The following is a 16,325-nucleotide window of genomic DNA, read 5'->3' as shown; positions in this document are numbered from 1 at the left end:
ATTATGGAAAGCCATACAGATCAAAACCAGCGAACGACCACGGTTATACAGCAAGGTCTCGAAATAGCGAAGCAACCCTCTCTTGTAACGCAAAGTACGCGTAACTTGTTCTGCTTTCTCATGCCTCGCTAGGTCGTGTTGTTTTTCTCTAACACTATTAACGATTTTGTACGCCGTATTGCCGAAGAACAATGTCACCCAACCAAAACAGCATTCGCCAGAGGAGTTAAAAGAGGAAAAAACAGCATAGGGAAAAAAAGATAGGAAAAGGAAGAAAAAGGACTAAGGGACATTAAGCCTTGTTAAACTTGGCCATCCTCTTCGACATGCTGTAGACAGAAAGAGTTAGCATCAGCGTTCGGACCCTTCAAGGAGCCGCAGCAGGAGAGGATAGGGATCTCTTACAAGTCATAAAACGCAAACTGGCTTGGTGAGCTGCCGCACTCATACACGAAGCGGCTAGCGAGGTAGCTGCCGAAGATCGCCCTCAGGTACGAATCGGGAACGCGCTCGATGATGGTGTCGAGGCCGATCTTCTCAATGAGGAGATTGGGCAGAGCGTCCTCGAGCACCGCGTGGCGTACCTGCTCGTTCTCCCACAGGTCGGAGTGCTGCAGCTGCTGGTCGAGCGTCGTGATGGCCAACGACAGCTTGTCCGACAGCACGGAGCGCGGCACGCCCGTCTGCTCGTGCTCGCGCCAGATGGCCTCGAACTCCAGCCGGGCGTTCTCCTGGATCTTCTCCTGCACCGCCCGCACGTACGCCTTGTAGAACTCGGGCACGTTTCCGTTCGCGTCGTGGCACATGTTCTCGACGAAGCCCGCATCGTCGAAGCTGAGCGACGCCAGAACCTCGAGCGAGGAGCTGGTCACGCCGCCCTTGTTGGCGCTGGCATCCTTGTACACGATGCAGCCGGCCTCCTCCAAGCGCAGCTTGGCATCCTGAGTGATGAAGAGGTTGGCACCCTCGACAATGTACGGGATCGTCGCCTTGCCATTCTTGATCAACTTGTTCACCGAGACCAGGTCAATGGACTCCGGCCGGCCGCCGCACGGAACAAAAATGTCGGCCAAGCCGTCGTTTCGGAGGTGGAACGTGTTCCTGAATGCCGTGCCGTTGCTGACAACCTCCCCGGAGGGCAGGGTGACGTTCATATCGTCACACAGAACCCGGTACCCATCCTTGGACAGCTTGGACAAGTCAAAGTGCGAGATCATCTGGCGCTTCTTGGCAAGACGGCGCAACTCGTCCTTGTCGATGCCATTGGGGTCTACGAGGACGCCGGAGCCGTCGACGATGGCCGTATACGTTTCGTTGCTGAGCAAAATCTCGTTGCTGCCCAGGTCGCCGTCCGGGCCACCCGTCTGCATCTTCCTGACCTTCGACGGGTCCAGGTTGAGCTTGCGGTAGATGCCCTTGACATACTCGCGCACTGACAGCGTCGTCATACCGTACGTATCGTGAGGAATGCCACCAAGCTTTGGTGACTTGCCAGTGAAGAACGACTTCCACCAGGGCGCACCCCGGTTCCGGGCGTGCTCCGTCGCCCAGTCGACAAGGTCGGCCGTGTTCTCGTCCGGTCCCATGAAGATGATTTCCTCCTTGCCGTACAGGTCGACGATGGGGTTCTTGATGCCCGGAGTCTCGGCCTTGAGGAGCAGGTCGAGGATGCTGTCGATGTACTTCTCGAACGCTTCCCGGGCCTTGTCTTGCTGCTTGGGGTCGAGCAAGATGACACCCTTGGACCCGCCTTCGGGAATGTCCTTATTCTTGCGCTGCTGAGTGCTGGCGAGAGCGTAGTTTTCATCAAACAGATTGCGGGCGTTGATCGAGTAGGCCTCCTTGCTGCGCGACTTGACGATGCGGATGCCACCACGAGCGACGTCCTTGAAGCGCAGATGGAAGCCGCGAGACTCGGCCGTGATGACGAGGAACATACCATAAAGCGGCATCGGGTACTCAATCGGTGGCAGGAACGAGGGATCGAGCCGGAAGCTCAAGGCCACCTTTGTCGGGGTGAAGTAGTTGGTTTTAAGGACGGCATTGTTGAACACGCGGAAGGCGGTCATGACCATTTCCTCGTGCTCATTCGAGACGTCCCGAGTGATCTTGTCCTTGAGCTTGGCATCCGAGAGCACCTCGGTGGTTGGGGTGGGCGCGATGGAGCGGTGGGCACAGCCGGGCCCGGGCCTCATGTGGACGCTGGCGAAGGAGGCATAGAGGGCGCGAATGAGCTGGGGGTGGGACAGGATGATCTCGAGAATGTAATCGGGAGTAAAGGTCTCCGTGCGCAGACGCTTCTTTATCCTTGACAGGATCTCGGCATGCCCGTTGTTGTTGGGATCGAGCGTTGCCACGAGCGAAGCGTACTCGGAGCCCAGGCGGTTGAGGAAGTGCTGGACGAAGACCCACACGCAATGCGCGTAGACCGTCTCTTGGAGGCTCAGCTCGCCCGATGAGAACAGGCTATGGAGCTTTGTCTGAGGCATGCAGTACAGGAGCGAAACCTCCTGGGTGATCTGATGGATCGACTCCTCGATTGGTGGATACTTGTTATCGGGGTTGGGGGCCGGCCGCAAGTAGATGCTCATAACCGTGATGCCGTTGGAGAATTGCTCGACGTACTTTCGGGAACTTGTAACGCCGTAGTAGTGATAGAGATCGCTGAGCGCGCTGAACATCCCTCTCGCCGTCCTCGCTCGGAAGGCAACGACTAGCCGCTTCTCCTGCGAACCTTCAATGTCAAACACCTCAATGACCGGGCCGGTCCTGTTGACGGAATGTTGGATAATCTCGTGGTAGATTTGCTTGGTGTTCTTGGTCGCCTTGGCGAGGAACATGCGGTCGCTGATGACCTCGAGCCGGGTCTCCTTAGGGTCCGCGTTCGGCTCAACGAACTGACATTGGTAGACAAAGTAGCATCGCAGGGTCGCCTTGAAGTCCGAGTGCCCGATGCTCGTAGGGGACCGGAACGTCTCGACGCGGAACCGTTTTGACGGATCGCCGCCGTCCAGATACTTGGACTCGAGGCGATGCTCATACTGCGGGCCCTTGGTGTTGGACTTGCCTGGCTCGCTAGTGTCGATGTAGATGGCGTGGTCTGAAGCCTCCATATCCAGACGAATCTCTTCACGCCTGTCCTCGCGCGAAAACGCGGCAATCTTAGCAGCATACAGAGATGTGATATGCTTGGCAATGACTTCCGGGTTCTCTGTTTGGAAATAGACGTCATCAATGCCAAGCTCGTTGTAGAACCACCCGACCTGCGAGTCAACGAGCGGCTCGGGGATCCATCCCGATTTTGTGATATGCTCCTTGACTGATTTGGTGGGTTAGTCGAGCCGCAACCAAACAGTCTCTTGAAGTGTCGCGAGCGAACTAACCTTGTACCATCTGCTCCTTCTTGCCCTTAAACTCGGGAGCTACGTAGCCAACCGTGGCCGAGCGCAATACTCGGTGGCCATTGCCGTTCAGCTGGGGCCCTTGGGGGTAACTGAAATGTGTTGGCTGAGGCGAAGGGTGCCTGCCGGCCTCCTCCCCCTTGACCTTCTCAACGAGTGGGTGGGCGGCAGTCATGGCTATGGGTGAATTTGTCACGGTTTCGTCCGACGAAGCGAACGGATCCACGTAGTCTGGAAAGCTGGACGGAGGCACGTCAGTGTTGATGGTCAAGCCAGACACGCGGCGGCGCCCGACAGCTGGACTGGTCAGTGGAGGCTGGATTGCCGCGCCAGCCATGGTGCATCTGAGAGAAAGAATTGGGTATAAGGGGAGTATGGATGCGAAAACGGGGTGACAGTGTTTGTTGGATATGGCGGAGACGAGAACGCAAGACAAGGATGGCTGCTGGAGGGGAGCACCAGCTTTGTAGTGTCAGAGGGCAGGAGCGGGAGCATAGTGCCGGTCTCTAAGTGGCCGCCAGCCTGTGCCAGGGGCAACCGTGAGCGGTGACCGTTATCAGGACCCCAATGGCTCGTTGGAGGGTGCGGGTTTGACACGGGAAGAGGGCAGGTACGTCAGGGCCGACCTGACCATCCCGTATTCCTGTGCGATCGGACAAATGGCTAAAGCGCCCACTCTGGAATCAGACGTTCCAGGAACACGGCAAATCGCCGTGTAACAGAACAGGATTGAGGAGTGACACGGCAACATGGAGTCGACACCCGCTAGCCAGATTGTCCACCGATTGGACACCAGCAACTCGGCGAGAACGAATATTGCCATGTCTCGGGGGCCCCAAGTTCCGTGTTGCTCACCGCTCCTGTTTCTTGCTCTGACCTGGCTCGGAAACGAGCCTCGGCTGCGGCTCCTTCCAAGATAAGAAAGAAAAGATACTCGCCATGCGCGCCGTGCAAACACAGCCTCCGGTTGGAGAGTGCAAAAGGGTGTGTACAGGATAATCATGGATAAAGAGCAAATACACATGCAGTCAGACGTACCTTTTCTCAATTCGAGATCAGCTCGAAAAAAAAAGTGGTGCCTGAATAGGAGCTCAGCACCTGCAAGGGTTGCTCCCGCCAGGTATTGTGTAAGCTGGTTGTAGCGACCCGGCAGCTGTTATCTTCGGGTTAGTTTTCTGACATGGATGAAACAGGCACGAATTGGCGCTGGTCGTGGCCCGTTTGCAAGACGACGGTGTAACGCGATAAGGCAAAGGAAGGAATGTTTTCGTTACCTCAGTTATCTGCCGTTGGCGATCCGGGGAAAAACAAGAGTTTCTAGAATTGCAAACCGCAAATCTGCCAACTTCTTTGGAACCTTGAATCAGGCCCAATGATTTGCCGATAGGACGGAAAACTGCGCAATCTGTGCGCAGTCAAGGTATACTTGCAGAAGGAAGCACCTGGAACTCCCCGTCTTGTTAGCCTGCCATTTCAGGAAGGGACCTTAATAGTTTCCTAAAGAGACGGAGTTTGAAATAGCAACGAAGACAGCCCCCAATTCCAAAGGGCTGCGTCCTAATGAAAAGCCAATTGAGCGCTCCAAACTTTTGGCACTGGCTCAATGCTGGCGAGAGAGAAACCCATGTCCGCGTCATCGACAAGCCATCTCCAACCGCGTTGGTGCAGCAGCCCCCTGTTCAACAAATCGATTGCGGCTTCGTGCGAGGGTGCACTGCCGCGCAGCCGCTCGCGCAAACTTGCAGACGGCTGGCTGATAAGGCATGCGGGTCGCCTCGCTGCGAGAGAGCGCTGATAGCAAAGGGGGGGGGGGGGAGAGACAGAAGCAGAAGGGGGACGAAGCGGGCAGGGGTAGACGCTGCTGATGGCCAACGCGACGGGTCTAACAAGATGCAAGATTGGTACGACAGAGTAGGCGCAACTGCCATGTCAAACGTCACCGAGAAGGAATCGATAGTGTAGGAACCGAGACAGGTTAAGAGACAAGTAGGCTTGGTACCTTCTACTCGTTCTCGTTTCACAACGCAAACAGCGCTGCACAGGAGACTAAGGCCGGCGTCGATGTTTGCTAGTTGGCGAGGCTGATGAGAGCGTCTGGAAAGACCAGCGCAGAGGTGTCGGTGGTGGCCTTCCGTCGTCGTGGTGTGAGTCAAATCATGGACTGATATTGCCCTGATTTAAGTGATGGGGCAATGGAATGGACCGGCAGCAACGGCACATCGTCTGGGGACGGGAGCGCCACTGTTTTATATCTCTGGAGATCAGGCGCGTCATCCTTTTTGGCACCTTAGACGACGAGAGGAACCTTGATTCTATTGTTCTGTATTAGCACTGTACAGTTCCCATTTACTCCACAGGCAATGGCAATTCACAAAGAGGCAAGAGTCGCCTGCAGAATCCAAGCGTCGAGATGACATTCTGCAGGGCTGTGAAAAGCAGAACCCGGGGGCTAAGCCAAATCGGGTAATTCACGGTCTCTGCTGATTGGGTCACAAGGCCGGTACCTGAATGCCCAACAAAAGCCGAGACCGGGTACGTACCTTCCTCCAGCCACTGCGGCAACGACCTCTGGCCCCGGGGAGCGGCTATTCGAGGTTCTGGGGTAAGGTACGGTATGGATACCTGGTGTGTTGCTGTAACACCTGCGGTGGAGCCTGGTGCTCGTATGAATGCCCCAAATTTGCACGGTGCGATGTTCATTTTTGGAAGCATGTTGAGGGAATTGTTTTGAGTTTCGAACGGCGAGGAATATGGAAGTTGAGGCATTTCCCCTCGCTAGTTGCAAGATTCGATCGACAATGCTGAACGGGTTCCCAGTGACAGACTGTCAAGTTCAAAACTGCCCTATTGCACTACACCATAACCGTGCTCCCTAGTTGCGCTCAATAGTACGGAGTATGTATGTATGTACATACATACATACAGTACCTAGTGTGTGTAGTAGGTGCTTACACCGTGCGTTCAGCGGTGGGCAATGATTGCCCTCCAGGGAGCTTCGCGTTTTCTAGAACCTCACAAAGAGGTACTCCTTCGCACCCACTCAAGCTGGACATTGCTTATCCTGGTTTCTGGGGCCAGCAACTCCCCAGGCGTGCCAAGACGAGTCGTTGATGTGCTGTTAGGACTGGGCCTGTGTTCGAAAAACCTAGCTCACCTGGTAAGCGACGCGAGTTAGGTATCAAGGCCTGACGTATTCGAATGGAGCAGATTGAAAATGTCACAATGACTGTGACAAGCACTTGTTGCGAGAGTTTGCCCAAGTACCTTCAAGGTCCTGCATGAACAGGGACTCGTTTCGGCTCGTTCCTAACCGATTCACCTTTGGTTACTAGCATGGCATAAGGATAGGTCCAGATTACGAAATGAGCCCTCGACGTGTTGTGCGACTTATCCGTGTCCCTTACCGCCTCTTCATCTCTCAAACAGGGGATGGATCCAATCCAGTGACGGTGGCATCATCCACGCCCAGTCTGTTCTCACCAACAGCGGAACGGTTGAGAGAGTCGGAAGCTCAGGAGGAGCGGCTCCTCACTTGAGGCTGGGAGACAGTGCGCCAACCAGAGGGTGATCCCGTGACTGGGGGAACACGTAAAAGCAACTGGCCCCGGAACGCGCCTGGGCCCCGATTCTGCCGTTCGCTGATCAGGTGCCCCGCCATTTTCCACGAACCCTGGGGTCCCGAGCCCCGGGCCGGGTGTGAGTGCGTCTCTGATCAAGTAAAATGGGGGTAATGGAAATCCCATTTGCAGCAATTGATGTTCTCCGGCCCTGGACGGTGTACCTGAAGCTGCACGGGACCGAGCCGATCCACGAATCCGATGAGCGCTTTGCTCAAGACCCCGGAGCAGTGGGCGAAGCGGGAATCGCGGATGAGGGGCCGCCAAGCCGAGCGCCCGACGATTAGTTAGTACGTCACGAAGACCGGGCCAGGCTCTTCAATTGACCGCCCCTAGTGTACTGTACATACACTAATGTACATATGTACATACATACATACACTCAACTAGTGTATGTAGTATGCTGGCCGGGGTGCCGCGATCCCAGGAGAATCGGGGGTCCGGGAACGAGGCTCCAAATAGCACAAGGTCTGCGGTGAAACCAGGGCCAAGCTCGGAGAAAAAGCTCTGTCGTCCTCGTGCCGGCAGACAGCCTCGAAGCTGTCTCTGGCATGGTCACGGGGCCGCGAAGAAATTAGTATTGGAGCTGAACCTCCTCTGCTGCGAGTCTTGATCCCTGCCAAGTGAATCCAGACCGTGGCTGAAGGCCCCACGTTTGGGGTTGTTCCGCTACCGTTGAAGCCGCAACATGCGCACGTACGGAAGGTGCTTACCGCGCCACTCGCAGACAAGTCATTTGAACCTAAAATACCACAGGGAAACACGGAAAAGAGGAGAAGGAATGTTGATTACGAGTTTCATTGTTGCTATTTTGCAGTTTACCACTGGAGCGGGGTTTCCCACACGTCATTGAGCCTGCTTACTTGCAGCCCCTTTCCTTAACCAGAAAGTTTTTTCTTGGGAAAGCCCTCACAGTGGCCCTTTCTCATTGACTGCGATCAACACCCGAAATGGTCACCGACAATTACACCAGGGACACCTTCCACTACGAGTACCATATGCAGTACACCGTGGACTCAGCGTTCGAGGGTGGAGACAACCCTCTGCAGCTGGCAAAGAAATGATGGCAGCAAACCGTCCTAATCGGTGACGCTAATTACCTAAGACTTCCAAATCTAATGCAAGTCAACCCCGGATTTTCAATTTGAGTGAAACGTGTTTTCTCGGCTGGGCAGTTGAGTCGCAATATCCCGGAGCATGCAGGTTTATCGAGGCATGGAGAGGGAGCCCAAGCTCTCCGCATGCGAGTGCAAGTCGGGTATGACGAGCCAGTGTAGTATTGTACTGTAAAAATACATACAAACAAGAGACAGGTCACAGTACTCCATACTGTAGCATGTGCGGATGCCGCCGGCCATCTCTAAGCTATCACAGTACTTGAAGTTACTCCTGCACCTCGACATCCGAGGGCCCGATGGTGAAAGACTGTAACTCGCTTCTCTTGCCAGTTGTTCACATCCAAGCGGCGGCTGTTGGAAAGGGGAGGGGCAAAAGGTGTCGAAGTTCCACCGAAAAGTGGAACTCCGTTGCTTGCCGCTTGCCGCTCTTGGCACCGGCGCAAAGCGGCAAATCGACGGCCGATGAGATGCCTGCCACCGCACCCCCCACCTACTGCATACGGTACCTGTTGACGTCGCAGTGGGGTGTTTGGAATGCGAGTCGCCGCAAACGCGCGAGAGCCCCGCCATCGAAATCGAGCAGTTTCGATCAAGGATTCCAGAACGCCAAAGGGTTGGGCTGTTGTGCCACCAACAGAGCTCGCGTGGCATCGCCGTCTTGTGTCTGTTGGCGGCCAATTCGAGAAAGAGGCCTCAGTTACACGACCAATTGATTGGGGAAACCGGAGTGCACAACCTGTGTGTGCTCTTCCCTGCTTACAACCTTTTTACCCCGCGATCCCGGAACAACAGCAACCTCACCATGAGTTCCGAGCTCGATGCCACCTCGGCCATGGCGGCCGCGAGAGAGAGAGCTCGAGCGCTTGACCGGGATGATCCGCTCGCGTTTACACGCAGCGAGTTCAATATTCCAACCAAGACGCAGATCGCGAGTACCCGCTTGCCCGACTTAGGTGTGACTACTCCGAGCTCTGGGCAAAACCGTAGCCTTAATATTTGGTGTTCTGTCTGGGAAAATAAGCTAATGACGGCCGTCTCGTGAGCGTAGCGACTACCGAAACTGACCCTGGTGATGGCGCCGCGGACAAGTGTATTTACCTCTGCGGTAACTCCCTAGGTCTCCAGCCCAAGCGGACTCAGACTCGCCTCAGCCAGTACCTTGCTACCTGGGCTACACAGGGGGTTCAGGGGCACTTCAAACCCCTCCAGGAGTCACCGCTGCCAACATGGCTCGATGCCGACGAGAGAGCCGCCCAGCTGATCGCCCCGATCGTGGGCGCCTCCGAGACCGAGGTGGCCGTCATGCAGACGCTGACCGCCAACCTCCACCTGCTCATGTCTGCCTTTTACAAGCCGGACGTCAACGGGAAGCACAAAATCATACTTGAGAGCAAGGCCTTCCCCAGCGACCACGTACGGCTGCTGACTCCCATTGTGTCCTCCCCGAATGTCCGACACCGAACTAACCCCCATCTCTGCCAGTTCGCCGTCGAGACCCAACTCCGCCATCACAATCTCGACCCGGCCACCTCCATGATCACCCTCACTTCGACATCTTCGCCCGAGGACAACGTCCTCACCACCGCCGAGATCCTCTCCGCCATCGACGCTCACGCCGCCACCACCGTCCTCCTCCTCCTCCCGGGGATCCAGTACTACACCGGCCAGCTCCTCGACATACCCACCATCACCGCCCGCGCCCGCGCCCGCGGCATCTTCGTCATCTGGGACCTCGCCCATGCTGTCGGCAACGTGCCCCTCTCGCTCCACGACTGGGGGGTCGACGCGGCTGCCTGGTGCAGCTACAAGTACCTCAACGCCGGCCCGGGCTGCATCGGCGGCCTGTTCGTGCACGAGCGCAACAGCGCCGTCGCCCGGGCCATCACCGACGAGCGGCCCGAGGAAGGGTACACGAACCGGCTGGCCGGCTGGTGGGGCAACGAGAAGGCCACCCGCTTCGTCATGGCCACCAAGTTCCACCCCGTCCGCGGCGCCGCCGGCTTCCAGCTGAGCAACCCGAGCATCCTGGACATCACCAGCCTGTCGGCGTCGCTCGAGATCTTTCGCGAGGCCGGCGGGGTCGCCCCGCTGCGGGCCAAGTCGGTGAGGCTGACGGGGTTCCTGGAGCAGCTGCTGCAGACGGGCATTGGGGAGGAGGAGAGGGCGCTGTTCAGGATCATCACTCCGAGCGATCCGGAGCAGAGGGGCGCGCAGCTGAGCCTGATGCTCAAGCCGGGCCTGCTGGAAGCGGTCATGAGGGAGCTGGAGAGGAGGGCCGTGATCGTGGACGAGCGGAAGCCCGACGTCATCAGGGTCGCGCCCGCGCCGCTGTATAACACGTTTGAGGACTGCGTAGGGTTTGTTGAGGCGTTTGCTGAGGCACTTTCGATAGCGAGGAGAGAGACGGCGGCATGAAGGGAGATATCTACATGATACAGAACTCCAGCTCAGGCGCGGAGCATGACCCGAAAGTAGCAACCGCCAGAAAGCCTCGACTTCCTCGGCTGCTTGCTTTGTCCATCACCTCGTGAAATTAGTACTTGCGACTTCTTGAAGGCCCCTCTTATGGCAAAGCACACCTTGCTTTCTGCTATCATGAATAGTAACATGTCTTCAGCTAAGTCGTTTCAAGGCCCTCAAATTGAAAGCCGGCCATGCGCTCTCCCCCTCCCCCCCCCCCCCCACACCACCGGGACACTTACTTGTAAACAGTACCTCGGGGTTGGTTGATGGGTCACGTTTTGGACGAACCTCCTAACAACGCACTGGCCAGTCCTAGTGTAGGAATTCGTCTCGTTGGGTGGCTGTGGATTTTGAAAGTTCGACGTTACGCCGACCAGCTGCAGATATATGCAGCCGCATGCGGAGCTGGCGTGTAATTAATTATTGTGTGGGGGCGACGTGAACTCGACTATCACCGTTGAAACATCCCTTAACCTAAAGATACCCAAAGAACCGGGGCATGTCACAACCCGTGGGTGTTGTCGACCGGACAGATGCCGTCCTTTTCCAAGGTCCCGGAGTTTCCCTTGTAGACCTCTGAGAAGGAACTCTGCCTTTAGATCTCGAGCCATGCCAGAGACAACCGAGCTAGACAACCCCCCCGCCGCAGCAGCAGTGGACAAACGAGAATGAGAAGGTGGCATGTGGGTAGACCCGTTGCGTGATGCAAGGCGAGAAGAGCTAGAAGGAAACCTTCAGCGGACAATAGACGCAATATGGAGGGACAGGAAGCTAATGCAGATATATGACTTTCATCAAGTATCGCTCATGTGAGCCTGTGCGGCCTCATCAGCCGAAGCGTGGTAACTACAATGCTGTCTTCCGCCTCTATTACGCCGATGGGAGCGTTATCATGCGCGTATCTCTTCCGGGAAACAATGCATTTCCGGACGAGAAGGTCCGGAACGAGGTCGCCACGCTGCGCTACGTCGAGAAGATGATGTCGATACCGGTGCCGCATGTCTACCACTGGGGTACCGCGGCGGAGAACCCCCTAGGGCTGGGTCCTTTCATCACCATATATCATATTTCGCACGAAAATACCCTGGATGAACTTTTGACAGACCCATTGGGAAGGGGCTCGACTCCGGCATCTCAAGGGACAAGCTCAAGCACTTATATAGACAGGCAGCGAGGATCATTCTGCAGCTCTCGCGGCTAGAAATGCCAAAAGATCGGCTCTCTTCAGCAACACGGAGACGCCTTTGCCGTTGGCGGCCGGCCTCTGACGCAGGACATGAACAACCTCGTCGTCCAGGCCGGGGACCTCGAATCCATCCTTTCGCCGTGGAGAGAACACCACCTACTCGACCTCTGACGAACGGTATGCGGGTTTGAAGGAAGAGAGAGCCGACTGTCGAAGAGGGCGAAGAAGCGAATAGAGCTGTTTGTTGAGAGGAAAATGAACGAGAAAAGAAAGGAGAAGATCGTGGATTAAGATCCCCAAATAGCTAGGTCGTTTCTGGATGAGATTCTCGCTGATCTTGAGTAGACCATCTCATGCAGACGCTCCCAACACATGATCGCACACAGACATAGCTCGTTCCTCAACGGGGTTCGAAGCATATGTGCTAATCCAGGAGCCTGACTCGTCCGACTTGTGAGGTTATAGCCGATGGTATTCAAGTCGCCCCCCGAATAACTCTTTGATGATGGTGGCTACCTGGGCTTCTTTCTGCTCTGTCATATGAGTGTCGACTTGGTCAGGAATGTGTAGTTGTAGTCCCTCGTGGTGACCCTCAGGGTCCGCTGCCAACTTTCCTAGGAACCTCAAGAGCACTTCGAATGAGGGCCCGTAGAGGAAAAGGCGTTTAAGCGTCGAAAGGCGTGAGATTCGTAAGAGGAACTCGTCATCGACAAAGGTCCCAGTCACCGCCATAGTCTCTAGCAATGGCAGTGAACTGCAGATACGGTCCAGATCTTCGAGGCTAAACAGCTCGTTTGTGTCTAGCTCGCGCAGATTACGACATCTGGCGATGGCAGCGGCAAACACTGCACGTCGCTGGTCGTCCGCGTCAAGCAGATCCTCGTCCCAGATGCGGAGCGTAAGATGCTGGAGCTGTTGTTGGTGAGCTAAAGACGAGCAAAACTCTATATCAAACTCCATCGTCTCAATTTTGAGGCCCTCGAGGTGGACAGCGGGCGACTTGAGGACCTGAGCGAGGAGAGTAGTTGCCAAAGGGACCACCGTGAACCCTAGATCCGAGAGGGAGGTACAATTCTGCAGCCATCGTACTACCCCTTCGAAAGCATCTTTACATTCAATGTGCCAGGGGTAGGTCGACGCCTCTGGGGTCGGTCCAAGTTTAAGGGATTCAAGTGAGAGGCAGTGTCGCAACTCATCCAGAGAATGAAATGCGGGCAGATCAAGACTGAGAAGGTCGAGATTTTTCAGCGACTGAGAATGCACACACAGAGCCCTGAAGGTCTCTCGCGCGACCTCGTTCTTGTTTAGAATCGTGAATGACACTGCTTCAAGTGTGAGCAGATCCGTTTCTTTCCAAGAATCTGCGGTTCGTACCAAGAGTGTTGGGCTCAAGGTTTCTGAGAAAGCCGCCAAACTCTTCGTCGATTTTTGTTCCATAACAGTAGAAGCACTCTCTATGTTGGCCCAGATTGCCATAGAAGTTAGATCTAGCATCAGAAAGGGAGATGTAAGGGGAGAGGGGGAGAAGGAGGTGTTGACCAGAGGCAGCTGTAGACCAGGATTGGGCTCAAGGGTCAACTTACAGCTCCCTAAAAGCCGGGCAATTTGCCCGGATAGCGCGAGCAACATCGCTGGTGAGTACATAGCCATCCCGGATAAAGAGTGAGGTCAAGCTGGAGAGGCCCAATACCAAAATGCGCAGATTGGCAGCTGGAAGATGGTAACCTTCGAGCGCGGTGAGGCCTACAAGCTTGCCTTGCTGCTCGGCAGACGTTCGAATACAATCCGTTATCATGTGGGCCACCTCAAGGATGATGGCACGAATGTCAAGCACCCCATCCGAGCAACGCCGGATCTGAAGGTTCTCTAATGGCGGGCTGAAAAACAGGTCTCGGAGCCCCGAGGTGTCGTGGGCAAGATCTTCGAGCTGCGAGTCAAGTGTGCCGAGCCTCAGGACCTTAATCCAGCAGCAGTAAGGAAAGAGTGTTTTTCCGAGACTTGAAATGATGATAGAGCGCCAGAGACCAATGAATCGCTCGATATCGAGGACGTGTGCGTTGATGGCGGGCGATTGGTCATGTATGGCGTACAGTTCGGGCAAGGCCAGTCTGGCCATGCCCCTACTCAAACGGGCGCAGAGGAAGAGCCCATCGACGTCCAGCCGGTTGGCAAGCTCCTTAGCGACGAGCCACCATATTTCTTGCGGAAAGCTCATGCTGGCCCGGCCGCTCATTGCGAGAGACGCAGCAAGGAATTCGTGAGGGTGCCCCGGGATCGGTCACTTAATCCCAAGGTAAGTCGGGCGGTGCTTGGCGCGTCAGATATGGCCGGACCACACAGCGCTCCAAGCTGTCGAGTGCTGATAGATTTAAGGAAGTTGTGACGTAAAAAAGAGAAGGGCACCGAGCAATCTAGTAGTTCAAGATGGTAGTAACTTCGAGGTGGTTTCAAAGTCGGGCCTGGCTTCCAGATTGCTAAATACAGGTTTAGCGATCGCCTGAGGCAGTGCCCTCGAGGTTGCACTTACTGCAATGCGTTGGTAGTGTACGGAGGTAGTTACACCCATCCGTACGTAGTCGGCACCGTCTACGGAGTCCAGTAGCACTGTAACAAATCGCGCTTTCCCACTGTATCGGGATGTTCCCTCCACCTACCAAACCACAATTGGGACTTCACAGCATTCCGCCGCAAGGGAGACGGAAGGCGCACCGTATGTTTTTCATGGCCTGAGCACCTTCCTAGCGAGTGCATTTCGCTGTCAAGTATTTCATATAAATTTTTGGCTTGCTTTTAGGCAGAAATTCTTGGGAATTGACCTGATCTCAGATCAACGTACCTTAGTCAAGGTGTTTCAACGAACGCGTCTTCCCTCAAGAGAGTCGGCATGGTGGTCCTCAACTTCACCTTGAGCGAGGAGGGCGTTGCTGTGCTCCATGACGCTCTTGCTTGCATGTTCAAATTCAGCGACGACGTGTCATTGGAAGCCAGAAAGGACAAGGTAGGAGATGCAGCACATTTTCGCGCACATTGATCGACCTGGGTTCTGTTAGCTGACACGGTCCTTAGTTAACTCTGACAACTCTCAACATTTCCAAGTCCGCATACGTCTGTTTCTCCTTCGCTGCCAACCGGTTTTTTTCCCGATATAGTTTCGAGGGGACACCTCAGTACCGGGACCGCTTCTTTTGTCAGCTGTACACCCGGGTATGTCTCTTAACCTTGGCCTTGTCAGCAACCCCCGATCTAACAGACCATAGTCCCTCCTGACCATCTTCAGAGCACGGCAAGGGAGCGTCGAGCAGTCGCGTGACAGAGATGCCTCTATCGACCGCTGTGATGTGGCGATAGATGATGGCCTTGGCAAAAAGAGCCGCCTCGTAGCCAGAGTCTCCTTCAGAAATGGTATTTAGCTCCCTCCCCGGCTTCCCTGCCCATTGCTTATCAGCCCAGGCATTACGGCCTCACATTCCCTACCTTACGAGGTGAAGCGGCCTACCCATGCCAAGTTCAATCGGGACGAGGCTGAGAATCACTGGGCCATCTCGTCGCGGACATTGCGCCAGCTAATGGACCACTTCGGTCCGGGCATAGAGCTTCTCGACATCAACACAGACGACGAGGCCCGGGTTGTGAACTTCACATGCTTTACGGAGAAGGTGCAAAAACGCGGTGCGGTCAGCAACGAAGGTAACATGCCTGCTCCGACGTTGAGAATCCTGCGCTGAACGATATTAGCTGTCCTCAAAAAGCCTCTGCACACTAACATTGCGGTTGAGATGGACGAGTTCGATGATGTTCAAGTTCAGGACAAGCTTCACATCATCATCAGCGTTAAGGATTTCCGTGCCATCCTGCAGCATGCCCAAATGACCAGCGGAGCACTAACAACTTGCTACTCAAACCCCGGACGTCCCATGAAGTTATCCTACAGCGCCGATGGAGTCCTGTGCGAGTTTATTCTCATGACGGTCGGGGAAAAGGATGCACTAGCACAAAAGCACAAGAACCCTCGCGCGACCGCAGCAAAGCCAGCGGTGACACACCTCGACTCTGCATCTCACCGGGGAAGCTCTGCTGCGAATAGCAACCAAGCAGAGCCGCCTCCGGCCGCATCTCGGCCGCCTCAGCAAAAGAGTCCAGTTCGGCCCCGCCAGCCTGCATTTGAAATACGCCCATCGCCGATGCCGCCTCCCACCACGGCTCGGTCCGATTCGCTGTTTGTTGAACAAGCTGAAGACGACGAACAGTGGGAGCCGGTCAACCCGGACGCTGAGGAGGACGAGGAGGAGGAGGAGCCTGGGCGATTAGAGTGGAATGCCACCAATGAGCCGGTACTGCTTTGCCACGTTCAATGGTCTCTGGCTTCGCTAACCCGGGTCAGAACCCGTCATCGATACGGATCGGAAGCTACCTGTCAAGACAACCCGAGGCCCAGGAAGGGCTGCCCGATCGCTTGCCTTCGGGGCTTGAGCCCACCCAACGGCTCTCCGAAGTATGTGTCCTTCGGTGGTCTGCCCTTGTGTACTGTCGCGGCTAACTG

At 55.5% G+C, this 16,325-nt stretch overlaps 5 protein-coding genes across 5 annotated transcripts; 3 read left to right on the top strand and 2 right to left on the bottom strand.

Annotated features, from left to right (window-relative positions):
* Positions 1 to 212: 212 nt before the first annotated feature.
* Positions 213 to 3,847, bottom strand: MYCTH_2304566 (uncharacterized protein). Its single transcript, XM_003663056.1, has 3 exons — positions 3,384 to 3,847; positions 406 to 3,319; positions 213 to 329 (listed from the first exon to the last, which is right to left on the bottom strand). The coding sequence occupies exons 1-3, from the start codon at positions 3,736 to 3,738 to the stop codon at positions 293 to 295; spliced, it is 3,306 nt and encodes a 1,101-aa protein (XP_003663104.1). The 5' UTR covers positions 3,739 to 3,847; the 3' UTR covers positions 213 to 292.
* Positions 3,848 to 8,640: 4,793 nt separating this feature from the next.
* Positions 8,641 to 10,768, top strand: MYCTH_2304561 (uncharacterized protein). Its single transcript, XM_003663055.1, has 3 exons — positions 8,641 to 9,089; positions 9,185 to 9,549; positions 9,619 to 10,768. The coding sequence occupies exons 1-3, from the start codon at positions 8,939 to 8,941 to the stop codon at positions 10,549 to 10,551; spliced, it is 1,449 nt and encodes a 482-aa protein (XP_003663103.1). The 5' UTR covers positions 8,641 to 8,938; the 3' UTR covers positions 10,552 to 10,768.
* Positions 10,769 to 11,434: 666 nt separating this feature from the next.
* Positions 11,435 to 11,707, top strand: MYCTH_27231 (uncharacterized protein; the record flags this gene model as incomplete). Its single annotated transcript, XM_003663054.1, has 1 exon — positions 11,435 to 11,707. A coding segment is annotated over one exon (273 nt), but the record flags the coding sequence as incomplete, so codon positions are not given.
* Positions 11,708 to 12,244: 537 nt separating this feature from the next.
* On the bottom strand, positions 12,245 to 14,018 carry MYCTH_2110233 (uncharacterized protein; the record flags this gene model as incomplete). The annotated part of the gene is made up of 3 exons (XM_003663053.1): positions 12,245 to 13,107; positions 13,160 to 13,239; positions 13,369 to 14,018. 3 exons carry the CDS (start codon positions 14,016 to 14,018, stop codon positions 12,245 to 12,247), a joined length of 1,593 nt encoding a protein of 530 aa, XP_003663101.1.
* A 651-nt stretch (positions 14,019 to 14,669) lies between these two features.
* On the top strand, positions 14,670 to 16,322 carry MYCTH_2126860 (uncharacterized protein; the record flags this gene model as incomplete). Its single annotated transcript, XM_003663052.1, has 6 exons — positions 14,670 to 14,783; positions 14,852 to 14,989; positions 15,043 to 15,187; positions 15,236 to 15,472; positions 15,521 to 16,116; positions 16,167 to 16,322. 6 exons carry the CDS (start codon positions 14,670 to 14,672, stop codon positions 16,320 to 16,322), a joined length of 1,386 nt encoding a protein of 461 aa, XP_003663100.1.
* Positions 16,323 to 16,325: the final 3 nt, after the last annotated feature.

The sequence above is a fragment of the Thermothelomyces thermophilus genome, chromosome 3, assembly GCF_000226095.1.
Source record: "Thermothelomyces thermophilus ATCC 42464 chromosome 3, complete sequence".
In the NCBI taxonomy this organism is placed as follows: Eukaryota; Fungi; Ascomycota; class Sordariomycetes; order Sordariales; family Chaetomiaceae; genus Thermothelomyces; species Thermothelomyces thermophilus.
This window is presented reverse-complemented; position numbering and strand designations above follow the sequence as displayed.